The 15,046-nt window shown below is 45.3% G+C and overlaps 1 protein-coding gene across 2 annotated transcripts in view; it reads left to right on the top strand.

The window, feature by feature from the left end:
* Positions 1-14,767, top strand: part of LOC124553871 (uncharacterized protein C31H12.03c) — a 104,313-nt gene extending 89,546 nt beyond the window's left edge. For both annotated transcript variants that reach the window (XM_047127872.1, XM_047127871.1), the window contains exons 7-9: positions 1,533-1,592; positions 8,005-8,076; positions 14,433-14,767. In XM_047127872.1, the coding sequence (XP_046983828.1) occupies positions 1,533-1,592; positions 8,005-8,076; positions 14,433-14,594 (294 nt within the window). In that variant the 3' untranslated portion in view covers positions 14,595-14,767. The remainder of the gene's footprint in view (positions 1-1,532; positions 1,593-8,004; positions 8,077-14,432) is intronic.
* Positions 14,768-15,046: the final 279 nt, after the last annotated feature.

Raw genomic sequence — 15,046 nt, 5'->3', positions numbered from 1 at the left:
GGCCTAAACCTAAGGTAACTTTCTGTCCCCTCATCCAATAGTGTGTGTGTGTGTGTGTGTGTGTGTGTGTGTGTGTGTGTGTGTGTGTGTGCGCGCGCGCCATCCCCTGTCCCAGTACCCACACCCAATTCATGTCAGCAACTTGTGTGCTGCCATCTCATGCCCTCGTCTGTGAAATCGCGTCCCCTGCTCTCCATCTACCTGCACCTCTAGCTAGCCCACAGACAGCTCCTGTCTCTCTCATGAGCCACTACACACTACCCCCCAGCCCCCTCCCTTCCTCCTGCCTCTCTCCACCCCACCCTGTACCCCACATCACCCCAGTACAAGGAAAGAGCTGCCAGTCAGCTGATCACATTGTAGGCAGACAGGTGTGTGTGTGCGTGTGTGTGTGTGTGTGTGTGTGTGTGTGTGTGTGTTGTGTGTTTTCTTCCTGCAAACTTGAAAAAGCAATTTCATTCTGAAAGCTAGCAAATTTCTGTTCCTTTCGGTTCCTACCGATGACACACACCCTTTTGGTGAGTCATTGCCTTTATTCCCGAATAATTCAGAATTCTTATTTGTTAATTGAAAAAGTCTAAATCCCCAGTGTTTTAAAAATATTAAGAGCATTGCAGTTGAATAAATGGCAAACAAAAGATTCTTAATGTGCGTAAACAGTGACAGAATTTTTCCTCAAAAAAACAATGATGCACTGTATACACAGGGTATAAATGATAACCGTTTACAGAGTGCCACAGTGACGAAAGTGAAGTTGAGATTAACAAATTGGTATGGGCACTTTAGGTCTGTGAAGCCAGGGAACAACCGCAGATTGGCCAACAAAATCCACCTGGGCTACAGTAGGCTGTAGACTTGGAATGTGCGGCATGTGTCTACAAGAGTAAATTTTAGCACTAAAATGAATTACTTTACCGTTATCTAAATGCGGAAGGTCAAAAATACTATTCTCGCCTTCCCCCTCCCCTACCCTTTCGGTGCGTATCATTTAACACACACACATATTTTGATCCACTCAGTTTTGTTTTAATATTTTCCACTGTCTTTTCATTCAGTGTGAGTATTTTTACTGTGCAGTGTAAGGTGTGCCGTTTTGAAACTTCCTCGCACATTAAAACTGCGTACCGGACTGTGACTCGAACCCGGGCAGTGCTCTCGCCCACTGAGCCGAACGGGCACGACTCGCGGCCCACAGTCACGGCAGTCGCGTGTGGATAGCTGGCCAGCAAGGGGTGAGGTTCAGGGTTTGAGCTCCGGTCCAGAATGCAGAGTATTAATCTGCCAGTAAGTTTCGAGTGGCCCGTACATCGAGAGGGGAGCTGAGACAGAAGAAGGGACTAAAAAGAAAGAGAGATGAACAGATGGAAGGTGGAGGGAGAGATTACACTGGAGTCTAGGTCTGTTACAGTGTCGGTAGTACTGAGGTTATAGCGTTTCTTCTGCTCAGCCGTCAGCCCTTCTCGAATGTATCCTGTCTCGAGGACTGACAATTAGACACAGGTAACTATCACAATATTTTGCTTTTGTTTCAGACACCGGACTCGGACGTTTTGAAGAAACGAGCAGAGCGCTTCGGTATCACTCCTGAGACGGTAGGTGAAATTGTGAGATGTTACTATGTGAGTTGTCAGATGTAGAAACTCACTTTATAAAGTGTACCGGTAGCTGTCGGACGATCTATTTAAAAATAACAATAGGTGGACAATACCAGGAAACTACATTTCAAAACAGACTTAACTGCTATACACGATTGTATATAATTGAATACCTTACATATTGACTGCTTAACTGATGAGGCACAGAGGGGCACTTATATTGTAAATTTGTCTGTGCTCTGATTGTTGGAGCTTATTGCTAACAGTTTAGCACAAACAGTGTAAAGCTGACAAATCGCCAGTATAAGAGAAAAAGTGTTCACAACGTAAAACTGAATGTGAAAGCCTTGAGAAAGTGAAAACTAGTAAAAAAGAAATATTAAAATTTGTCTAGATAAGATAAATGTGGGTCAGAAGCAGGGTAGTAACTGCACTGCATGTCTAATTTATGCACCCCAGTAGTTAAACAACTTCTTTAGCAGTTTTCACTCTGAGATGGCTTTCACATTGTGGACATTTTCAATCTTAATTTTTTTATTTAAGAGTTGCCACCTTTATACTGTTACACTGTGAACTGTAGCTGAAAGTTCTATCAATTGAAGCACAGATGTATTTGCACTGTAAGCGCTTCTCCGAGCCTCTCCAATTAACAAGTAAGTATGTAACGTATTCAACAATATAATGAAAAGGATATTTGCTACTCACCATATAGCGGAGATGCCGAGTCGCAGAAATGCACAATAAAAAGAATGTTAGAAAGTCAGTTTCCAGCCAATGAGGCCTTTGTCAAAATTAGACAACACACACACACACACACACACACACACACACACACACACACACACACACACACACGAGACCACATTCTGTCTGTCTGTCTGTGTGTGTGTTGTCTAATTTTGACAAAGGCCTCATTGGCTGGAAGCTGATTTTCTAACAGTCTTTTTGTTGTGCATTTCTGCGACTCGGCATCTCCGCTATATGTTGAGTAGCAACTATCCTGTACATTATATTGTTACATTCCATTCTGGATTTTCAATTGTCTTATGTCAAGTACATATAGTTGTTTATAGAAATTACTTTGTTTTGTAATTTAGGTTACTGACACCTTTTCTCATTATTTTTGTGCAAATCATCTGATCATGTAACCCCTCCCTCAGGGGCTCGCCGCTGTTAGGTGGGTCTGTGTTCGGCTACCACAGGGCCGCAGCCTTTGCAGCATCTTTCCTCTTTCATACTGCTTGCCTATCCTCTTGCTGTTCTTTTTCCCCTCCCTTCGGAAACATGTCTGTGCTGTTTTTGGCAACATATTCTGTATTTTTGGTAGTCAATATCAGAATACTCTCCACTGTTTTCTGTGCCTTTTTTCTTTCTTCATTCACCTTCTCCTATCGTTCCTCTGCTTCGGTATTTGTGGTTCCTCTTTTCCTTCTTCCCCCTGTGCGCTCCTGAAGGCCAGCCCACGCATCTGACGCATAACGGGTGACTGGGTAATGCGTAATTTCCAGCCCTGGGTCGACAGGTAGGGTTCACATGTACCCCCTGGTACAGGCCGGGCCCAGGAAGCTGCTGTCTTCCCAAATTGCCGATTGGTCCCTCTGTCAGGTGTTCGGGCGGTGTGAACAATCATCTGAGGCAGGTGCACCCCGAGGCAGGTGCGCCCCCATTTGGAAGGAGCGCGCCGTCGGAGACGCTGGCAATCGTGAGTGACTTTCTCGCAGTGAGTCGGTCGGTCGCCTTCACAACCGACATCTACAAAACGTAAACGGAATGAGGCTAAAGATTGAAAGTGCTGCACCGTGTTTCCTCGTGGATTTGTGTACCGAAGACAGAGTCCTTCACTACGGTAAATCCGTTTATTATTTAGAATGGTGTTGATGCAATTACTGGCCCTGTGCAATCCTGCTGTCATTTACGCAGTGGCACTTTGCTTTTAGGGACTCCTCCTGATTCTCAACCAGCTTCGCTCCTTCAGGGCTATCCTGTTCATTTCGAGGCCCGTCGAACACTGGGCTGCTCGATGGCCTGACCGAGGCAGATATCCAAACGTACCTCTTTAATCAGGGTGTCATTGCAGTCCCTCGGGTGACGGAAAAGGTAGATGCCTCCTTAGCGTCCACACACACTCTCTTTCTCACTTTTGATAGAGTGGTTCTTCCGTCAAAGATTAAAGCAGGTTATGAAGTTATCATAGTCGGACCGTATTTTCCGAACCCGATGTGCTGCTACCGGTGCCATCATTACAACTACTTTCGAGTGTCGTGCCGACATCTTGCCAAATGTGTAACCTGTGGTAGGGTAGGGGTGCTCACGAGGGCGGTTATCCCCCTCCTCCTCCTCCTTGCCGCATCAACTGCAACGGTGACCACGTTGCCTCCTCCGGCGACTGTCCCGCGTATCTCGATAAGTGGGTGGTTGTCCGGGACATCGGGGTGAAGGAAAAAGTGCCCGACCAGTCGCTCGCAAGTTGTCGGCTAGTCGGAAACCCCGCGTTCTACAGTCTGGCGCCTACACTACTGTTTTCGGTACATCTCGCTCCGCACAGAACGTGGCCACACAATCGTGCGACCTCAACTTTAGCACCACAATTGTGAAATTGCCCAGCGTCTTGGTAGCTTCTCTGTCTCCTACTCCAGCTGTGCAACGAGCCACCAAACTTTCGACACACGTGGCGAAGTCACCTGCTACGCAACTGGCATGGCTCGAAGGACAGAAGCAGTGCTCTCCTGAAGACTTCCTACATCCCTCCAGCCGACCGGCATCTGGTCTTCCTCTGCCAACCAGAAAGGCTCCGAAAAGCCAAACAGAGGCAAACGATCTTCTCCTTTGCTGACCCGAAGATCCTCTCCGACAGTGTCGCCACGTGATAGCCTCACCTGACCGACGTCCGTGCCACCGGTGTGCACCGCCAACCATTTTTCTGCCCTGGACTCCACAGGACGACGGAAGGTGAATGCCGACGCTTCTGCAGACCTCGTGGACAGTATCCCGCTGCCTCTGTGCCCTTTAGTAGTGAGTCTCGGAAGGCTGGCACTCGGCAACCGCGAGGGTGACATCCCTTCATTTTTTCCTCGTCACGACTCTCCTCCAGTGGAACGTTCGCCATCTTCGATCCGACAAAGATAATTTACAGCTGGTCTCAGAATTGCAGCGTCCACGTAGCCTCTGCCTTCCGGAAACAAAATTGTGTCGTCGTGACCGCTTTTAGCTCTCGCATTTCCTCCCTGTCTGTTTAGACCTTCCCTCCCGAGGACACCATTCCGTCTCGTGGGGGTGTCGTATTGCTCGTACTGGATAATGATCGTAGTCAACCCGTCTCCCTGAGTACCTGCCTTCAGCTGTTGCAGTTTGCCTTTTCCTTCCTTATTTGAACTTTTCTCTTTGTACATTTTACATCCCTCCATCATTCGAAGTCACCAGGACCGACTTCCTCCGGCTTATTGGGCACCTACCTAAGCCCTTTCTGCTGCTCGGGGACTTAAATGCGCACCATCCCCTTTGGGGTTTTTGCTGAACCTGTTCGAGAGGTGCCCTCTTGGCTGACCTTCTCAATCAGCTTCACATCTTGTGCCTTAACGCGGGAGCACCCAGATTCCTTTCAGACTCCACACACACCTATTCCCATTTAGATCTATCCTTCTGCTCTGCCCAGCTTTCCCATCGCCTCGAGTGGTCCGTTCTCTCCGACACATACGCGAGTGACCATTTCCCGTGTGCCGACTCCTACCCCACCTACGTGCACATCCAAATGGAAGCTTACTAAGGGTTACTGGAGGCTTTACTTTCCGTGGCGACCTTCGACGAACGTCATTTCCCCAGTCGTGACGATCAGGTAGAACATCTTACAGACATTATCCTTACTACCGCGGAATGTTCCATTACTCGCAGTTCCTCTTTACCACCCCGTATTCCGGTCCCTCGGTGAACTGAGGCGTGATGCGACACAATTTGCGCGTGCCAATGTGCTCTCGACATTTTTAACCGTCATCCTACGGTGGCAGACTGCATTCGCAGACTGCATTCGTTATAAACAGTTGCGTGCAGTGTAGTCGTGTTCCTTGGGATAGCAGAAAAGCTAGCTAGATGTCATTCACTAGTTGTGTTAACAGTTCCACTCCCTCTTCCATCGTGTGGGCCGGCCTCCGACGACCCTCTTGGACTGAGAGCCATTCCCCAATTTCCGGCCTGACAGTAGCAGACAATGTCGTCGTGGACCCTGTTGCTGTCTCCGACACCTTGGGCGCCATTTTGTGGACGTTTCGAGCTCCTCCCACTATCACCCTGCCTTCCTCCTTGGGAAACGAGCAGAGGAGGCTCGCACGATACCTTTCTCTTCTCAGAATCGTGAGTACTACAATGCTGCCTTTCCTATGATGGAGCTAGAGTGTGCTCTCATTTCATCCCCATCTTCTGCCCCAGGGCCAGATGATATTCAAATTCAGATGTTGCAGCACCTGTCTCTTGCGGGCAAGTACTCTCTTCATATGTGCAAGCACATCTGGGCACGTTTCCCAGGCACTGGCGTGAACCCACCATCATACCCGTACCTAAGCCCGTTACGGACAAACACCTCCTTCTAGCTACCTCCCCCCCACCCCCCCATTTCTCTCACCAGCTGTGTTTGCAAGGTGATGGAACATGTTTCCTGCCCAGCTGGTACAGTGGCTCGAGTCTCGCAATTTATTAACCACTGCACAGTGTGGATTTTGAGCACATCGTTCTGCAGTTGACCATCTCATCACTTTGGCATCGCCACCAGTCCTCCCTTCACGGGAACAGCTCTGGTTATCAAGCCTCTCCCAGCGGCTCGGACGACCTCCTCTCGGCCGTCTCGCCACGAGGAGATCTGTTTCACTAGGTTACGTATTGGGCACTGTCTTTTTAGCCGTCACCATTTGTTAAGTGGTGCTGCCCCACCACTTTGTGCACATTGCACTCAACTATTGACTGTCTGCCAGTTCCTGACAGAATGCCCTTTTTCAACCACTTACGTTCTCATTTGTGTTTGCCATCTGAGTTATTGGTCGTTTTAGCGAACAACACGTGGGCTATCGATCACATTTTACTTTTTATCTGCTTTAGAAATATGGTGAAAGCCATTTAATTTTTAGCTCTGGACCTCCATTGTTCTATGACATATTTTGTAGACCTTTCTCCAGGTCCCTGTTTCTAGCTGTCTTCTCTTCCGTTGATAAGGATTGACATGTAGTCATTTTTAACTCCTCTCTTTGTCTGCATGTTCTACAGTTTGGCACGGGCACATGTGGCCCTAGTTGGTTTTGCACACTAAAATAAAACAAACAATTACAACTGAAACTGCATACATTAGCTCCGTACCACTCTTAAAGAATGTTGCAAAGAACCAATCAGTTTCTTTCTGTGCAAAGACTACCATTTTGTATATACTGCGTGTCCCGGAAGGAATAGTCATTGTTCAGGGATATGACAAGAGTGATCATTCACGTCAGAGCAGTCTTGGTAAACGTGGACTGTAAATATCTTACGAGCGATGAGCACTTTGCCATCTTTGCAAGTGTGAAACACATACTGAACAAGTGTCCATAGTTTGTAAGGTATGTATTTTGTTTACTAGACAGTTTTTCTTGTTTTGGTCCATACTATCTCATCCCAAAATATGGAAAGCAAAGAGCCTGGTGTAGAAGAGATTTGTTTCACAGTATCAAAGATGAAGAAATGCTCATAGCTCTGGAGGAATGCATTCTAGAGTCCATGTTTTTTGACTTTATTGCTTCAGATGCCATTCCTGCCCCTGAATATTGACCATTCTTCTCGACACACACACACACACACACACACACACACACACACACACACACACTCACTCTGCATATCTTTTGTTTTTATTTTATTATTTGTTTTGACCAACTAGTTTCAAGTAACAGCTTCATTTCCTCTCTCTTCTTTGTTGTTTCCTATATTTCCAGTATTCCCTCTTCTCCCTTGTTATATCTGTTCTGTCCATGCTGTTTTTCATTTCTTATTTGTTTCTGCTACAAAAGCCTTCTAAACTCAATACATTTTTCTTAAAAAATTCTTTTGTTTATTTCTGTTTATTTCACATTATTTCTGTCTCTTCTCGTGTTTCTACAATCTCTTCTATTATTGGCACCATTTTTCACAAACAGAGGTGTATTTGTTCATTAGACTGTCCTCATTGTTTAGGAAGCTACGCCAAAGATTGGCCTTTTCTTTGCCATTATTTTTGATATTTCTGTATATTTTCCTAGATCTCTTCATCAGTTCTCATTTTCGAACCATCAGTAGCTTTTGTTAATGCACCATTCGTGTATCCAGGCTATGGTTCATTGATGTTTCATTCTTTTACTATTTATATCTTTGTCGTCCATGTACGTATGTAAGTAATCAATTTCTTCCCCCCTTGTTTCAGGCTCCAAGTTCTGACGTGTTGAAGAAACGGGCTGAGCGATTCGGAACTACAGTCTCGAGTGCTCTGACAAAGGTACTGAGGTTATCAGTCATATAAAGGTTAAAATAATTTTTAGAGCAAGAATATCTTCACTTTGTTTTCCTGATTACTAGTTTCTTTGTCCGCATTCCACTGACACGTGGCTTCCTGCTCCACAAAGGGGAGCCACAAATGTTGGGTGTTTGTGGTGTGCAGCTTTTCTCGTGCCATATTGTAGCTAATCAAACATCGAGAGTTTAGAAAGTTCAGTCCCCAGTTGCCCCTAGGATTTTCTATGTTTAATTAATTATTTCAGTTATTTCTTAATTCATTTCTGTTAATGATGTTCCAATGTGGAAAGTGTCGGCTCGCACTGCGGTTCTGTATCCCCTTCGATGCCCTCGCTGTAATAGGGTGGTAAGTTAGTCAGTAGACAGAGAGCTGAGAACCTCTCGTAGGAATGTGCCCAGTAGATAAGTCTGTGTACTGTTATGATCAGCCTTCAGGTAAATGACAGCTGCAGTTACGCACTACCGAGTCTGTCACCGCAGTGTCTGTATTAGCAGGGTTGTAGTTGGTAGCTTGTCATGATTATGAAACACCGTAAAGCTAAAACACGTGTACACTACCTTATCAAAAGTATAAGGACACTCCTGTGTAATACGGAATTGACCACTAGATGCCACGAGAGACAGACCCCTCAGTATATGAGGAGGCAAGGAGTGTTGTATTGTCAGTAATAGAAGAACGGATCAGTCGGGGGAGCTCGGTGACTTCGAACACGGACTAGTCGCTGGATGTTACCTGAGTAACAGATTCGGCAGTGGCATTTCAACACTGCTATAGCTGCCCGAGTAGACTCTCGGTGGTGTGATTCTGAAGTGGAGATATGAAGGAACAGTGAGCATTACGGAGAAAGGTTGTAGAAAATTGAACAAAACCTGCAGAAGGAATCTCTTGTGAGTTTCTGAGTGCTACTAGCAGACCAGTAGCACAGTGACTTTGTGCAGGGAGTCAAAAAGAGTGAGGCACTGTGCATGAGCAGCTCAGAGCTGAGTGCCACTCGAGACGGTGTAAATAACGACGCCATCGGACAGTGGGTGACTGGAAGTGAGTGGTTTGGACCAACGAATTGGCAGCTATAATTGCTGTCGATCATTTGTACATGTTTCTGGCAATACGGGCACCGTAACTATTTGATTAGTGCTTAACGTTGTCAATTTACATAACGAGCTACAATTTTTCATTTCAGGCAAAGTATTTCATATTACTTGTCATATATTTTGCATGTTTTTATTGTATCACATTTCAATATTTTTTCTCATTATGCGTATATGAGTCTCGTGTTTAACTGGCGCAAGTTAGTTCAAAGAATACGAACAACATTTTAGATTGGAATGTATTGCATAAAGGAAATTCAAATATTGAGTGTATGCCTAATATTGACTTTTTATGTACAATTTTCTGTATTTTACCTCGGAAGGTGGCTCATCAGTGAGCCAAAACCGGTAACCGACAAAGAAAATTTGTGATCTTGACACGAGTTTTATCTGCACGTGTTTTAAATCAAAGGATCACAAATCTCTCCATTCAAAATGTCAAAGATAACATTAAGATAAAAGATAGCAAATTCTAGTTGGAAAAAGACTGAGCCTTTGTAACTGTCAGGGTGTATACGGCCTAGGACAACCGGGAGATCCAGGAAAAACCCGGGAATTTTTTCATCCGGGAGAAAACTGGGGAAAACCTAGGTATTTTTTAGAATTCTGTGAATTTTTCATGGTTTTAGTTATCATTTAAATTTTTGTGATTTTGACTGGTAAGAAGCAATACTCTAACAATGGATATTACTCTATCCCGCTTCTTCAGAATAATACTGCAGCAACAAAACATGAACGAGGGAAAAAAACAACCTTAAGTCCCAAAGGAAATGTGCAATATGCAACAATAAAACACAGTGCTCATACAAGTGTCTGCCAACAGCAAAGTGTGTCAAAAGGCTTTAGGAAGAATATGCAATGCTTCCTAACAATGAATTGCCTCCAATGAGCGTGACATAACAGCTGTTTACATTAGATTCATTTGAGCAGTTGTGGGCGGGCTCTTGCCCATGCGCATTTGAGTCGCTTAATGAGTAGTACCTTCTCCCACTTCTGGCTACAGATGTGTGGCTGGGCGCCACTATCTAATATTGCCCCAGTTCAGAAATTTCATAGATCCGGGGCTCATACACAGAGCAATCTGAGTTGTAGTGGGGAGGTGGGTAGTCCCACGTGACCTGTGTTTACGTTTAGTGATTTTGCTGTTTCCTCTTCATTTATTGCTCTCACATTAAATGAAAACAAAACGGATTTCTGTGGCCGGGAGCTACCAAGTGAATTAAAATACATTTGATTAATTACACAAGGCTAAAATATATTATTAGTTTCAGGTTTTATTTCTACCTCTCTGACAGTCAAGCATTAATCGTCTTTCAGAACAATGAAGTTATTTTTGTCGGTTTGCTAAAGAGATTTGGCTTTTGTTAATCTTTTGCGCTCAGCCAGTCAATTTAGTTGAAATTAAGTGTTCAGTTTCACACTGTTGGCTAGTTTCAACTGTTCACTGCATTTCAAGTGTATGTTTTACATCTTCTAGCTCGTATGGCGTTATACCATAATAAAGGACCAAACATGAGATAATACAGTACTGGTACTCAAGAAAATTTACTTCCGAATCTGGACAAACTTTAATCCGATTTATGCATTTTAGTATGGTCCACGAAATTCCGATGCTCTTGAAGTATCCTCTGATGTCTTGTTTCTTTTATGACATAATGCAAGTTCTTTTAATGTTTTACACGTACGAACATGCAGGCTTCCTGCGTCATCGTAGCTGCGCAGGCGCAGTGACACCTGTTATCTGGCACTCTCTGGCAACTGCTGAAACGAACCAATTTCTAACAGGCCACGGGAAAATATTGCGAATGGTGGTTTGAAAAGCATTACTTTCAGAGTAAATTTCCTTTTACACAAGATGAACTATGTGCGAGAATGTACGATGAATTTTTTAAATCACAGAGCGTTTGACTCTCATTTAAAAATCAACTCTTTGAGGACCATCTAGATGAATTTCGAGCCCAGAAGATCAGACATGTAACACGCGCAAACAGGTCATCATTATACGTGGAAGCTTAGCTTCTCTTGCAGCTTATTAATCTGCGAGACCAATATTATATGTGATAGTTTTGTTTTTTTGATAGCAACCCTATGTATATAAATTTAAACCATTAACTTTTCTTATTTGTGTGATTGCGGTGCTTAAGAGTGATCTTGCTGTTGGCTGACTACATTACGTGACGTGTCCTGTGCTCGATTTCAATGCTTCGGAAAATAACATGCGGTGTTCGGTGGAATTCGAATTTATATCTTCGAAACACGAAAAATGCAGCGTACGTGTTGCTGCTATCAAAGATCTTTCCAAAATGTGTTTTTTCACTGAGTTTCAGTGCCGGGAGATTCTACATCGGTGTATAAAACCAGAAACATGGTAAGAATTGATAAGTTTTATAGTGCCGAGGAAAAGTATACTGTCACTTAACACGGATAAAGTGTATTTCCACCCGGAGAAGTGTATTTTCAACTGGGAAATCTGAAATTTTTTTTTCCTTGTCCATGTATACACCCTGAACTGTGGAAAATCCAGGATGGAATAATGATAATATTATGAAAAGCAGTAGGAAAGTTCTTGTGAAAAGTAAATACTTTATGTTAAAGGAGACGACTGACTAAAAAGCAGATGCATTAACTTGTTGATAGCCCACACAAAAAAGAAAACTTGCCAGCTTTCAGAGTTATTCTTTGACGAGTACACACACACACACACACACACACACACACACACACACACACACACACACACACACACACACGCCTTTGCCCCTACATGGTGCCAGCTAAACTGACAGTAGCAGTGCAGTTTTGCGGCAGGTGGGCAGGATGTAGTTGTTGTAATGTCAGATGGGGTGGGTAGCAGCTCGGAGGGAGGACAGTTTGCCGGCTAGGAATGCGGGAGGAAGGAGTGGCAGGTACAGTCGTAGGGGCCTGTGGGAAGCGGCACACGTGGAACACGACGTGCGGACGTGAATTGGAAGGGGGTGACAGGTCGGAGGAAGGAGAAACTGTCGGGTGGAGGGTGTGGGGACAGTGGGTTACCTGAGATTGAGGGCAGGACGATTACGGGAACAGATGACGTGCTTTAAGGATAACTCCCATCTGCGTAGTCCAGAGAAACTGATGGAAGAGAGGATCCAGATGTCTCGGGTTGCGAACCGGCCATTGAAATTCAGTATCTTCTGCTCAGCTGCTCGTCGTGCCACCGGGTCGTCAATATTGTTCTCGACACAGTTCGGCAGTGGCCTGTTCGTCCTGGTGGATAGCTAGTCAGTAGCCGCACTGACGTAAAAGGGTGTGCAGGGTTTGCAGCAGGTCGTATCCCTGTGAGAGACCGAGGTGTGAGACCTGCCCAGTCCCCTGCCCTGGCACCTCCTACCCCTTTCCTGTCACAGGCTTATCCTACCCCATTGTAGGCTTTTTAAGTCGGTGTGACGGCGCTGACCACCCAGTGTTACAACGTGCAGGTGAACACGACACGATCAGTCTCAGTGGCTGCTCCACGACACAAACCGTCTGGATAATTCCCACCACCACCAGTTCTGCTTCACAGCATCCTATTCCAAATAAAGGTGTTGTCATAATTACATGGGTTTCAGGAAAGACTAGGTTTTCTTTTAAGTGAAGGAAATTATAGCTGTCAAAGTTATGTCATTCCTAAAACAGAGGCTTATAAGTGGGATTGAATTTTTCATTGCACAGATTATGTGACTGGTAAATTTCAAATATTTATTTAGAGATAATTTTTATACACAAAGCTGTTATCATCAGCACCATTATGTAAATTATACACTGAATAATACGCTTGAGAAAAATTACGGCTTGAAAAAGAACTCGGCAGTTTGATGTACAGGTTGTTTGTGTGTATATACGTCGTCTGACGAAAGAATGAAACACACGGGGGTGGGGGCAGGGGGAAAGGGGATAAAATAAAATTTCACAGCTCGAGAGTGTTATTTCAGTGATTGCAAAATAGTCCAATTTACAAAGAACTTCGTAAAGTGAATCTACTTTTCGGCACAATATTTGCTTCCCCTCTGGCCCGGATGCATTTTCTGATTCATTTGGGAATGACGTCATAAAACTGCTGGCCTACAACTGCAACTGTCATAACTGGTCAGTGGTATCCCGAGCACTTCCACTGGGACAAAGTCGACATCCTATTCGGTTCCACACTTTTTCTCTCACGGACATATCTCGGGATCTCGCCGGCCTCTGCAGTACGTTGACGTTGCACAGACAGTTCGTAGAGACACGTGCCGTGTGTGAACGAGTGTCATTCTGTGAAAAGTGGCTCGGGGACACTGTCGCAGGAGGGGTGACACCTGCCGTCACGGGACGTCCGTGACGTACTACTTGCGATCGGAGATCCCTCGGTCACCAGTACCCGAAGGTGCCCCACACCTCGACACCGAGAGTAACACCGTCACGTCTCTCCAAAATATTGAAAGAATAGGACCTTTCCCCAGTCACCATTGTATGCCGTGACAACAGTAATTCATAATTCGGGGTTGTGCAGAATCGCAGTGCGTCGCCGAATACGGCATGACACCATCCGTCGGCAGTCCGTGCTTCCCAGTCACGGCACCACTCCAGACGCATCCGTTCGGGTTCTGGCGATAGCGGCAGCCTACGTGTCAGATGGCAGATCCCTAGTACTGCTGCTGCTAGTCTCCAGTCGTTGGTGCGAGGTGCCACAGAATGTCACGAGTAGTTCGTTACCTGTTGTCACGTGTCGGGTGCAGGTGTGAAGAGGTTACAGCATCCTTGGTGCACAATACATCAATCCTTATACGTGGCAGTTGGACGTGGTCTGCCGGAACTTTGTCTACGAGTGTACTTCCGTTCGTGCTGACATTGGCCGAATGCCCGACAGTTGGAGTTCCACAGATTGACCAGCTAGCCAAAAGGAAAGGCGCACTGAAGCCCCGTTTAAAATCTGCCACGTGGTTTGCGTGTCGCAGATAATTGCAATTCTAATTATTTACATACCTGCAGATAATGTGTACGTATACAAAGTTATGTCGACACCTGACAGAGTCCTCTGGGGTGCTTCACATTTTTAAACAGGCAATATCTATTAAATTTGGGAAAGAAATGAGAAAAGAATGGGAAAATAGTGTTCATGTTCGGAGTGGTGTTGCAGCGAGTGGACCTGTTGCAACTCGCTACTTTTTAATGTGATCAGATTTTTTACAAATCAATTTCTTATTAGTCCCCGCATTACCAGAAGTAATTCGTGGGCACATCTCACCGCAGGCCGAGCTGGAGGAGAAGATGCGGAAGAGGCAGGAGCGCTTCGGCACGGTGACGGCGGAGCCCGCGAGCAGTGCAGCCGCTACGACGGCCAAGGCGAAGGCGGCTGATATGACGGCGGCAGAGCGGAAGCGGCTGCGCGCCCTGCGCTTCCAGTCCGAGTGAGGCCGGCGTGCAGTGTAGCAGTGTAGGAGGACTTTCCCGTTCCACTTTGTATTGTCTGTCAGCCGTGGGTCGTACAACGAACTCGCAAAAGTACCTGATAGCGAGGAATGCTGTGTGTGATGAAAAATTTATTATTGACTGTATAAATAAATACATTTCTATTATTTACCTAAGATGTTCTGTTCTTCAGTCTTTAACACCTCCCAAAAAGCAGTGTGTGTGTGTGTGTGTGTGTGTGTGTGTGTGTGTGTGTGTGTGTGCGCGCGCGCGCGCGCGAGAGGGGGGGGGGGGGGGTAAAAACAGCAGTTTCACTTTGTGGTGCTCAAATCAGTCTTGTGGACTCCACCATTGAATCTGTATTTCTTGTTTAAAACTCAAAAAATATTAACTCCTCTACATGACATTTCAAGAACAAACGTTCTCCACTACATGAAATCTACCATTGGACATGT

The sequence above is a fragment of the Schistocerca americana genome, chromosome 11 (genome assembly GCF_021461395.2).
Source record: "Schistocerca americana isolate TAMUIC-IGC-003095 chromosome 11, iqSchAmer2.1, whole genome shotgun sequence".
Classification (NCBI taxonomy): domain Eukaryota; kingdom Metazoa; phylum Arthropoda; class Insecta; order Orthoptera; family Acrididae; genus Schistocerca; species Schistocerca americana.
This window is presented reverse-complemented; position numbering and strand designations above follow the sequence as displayed.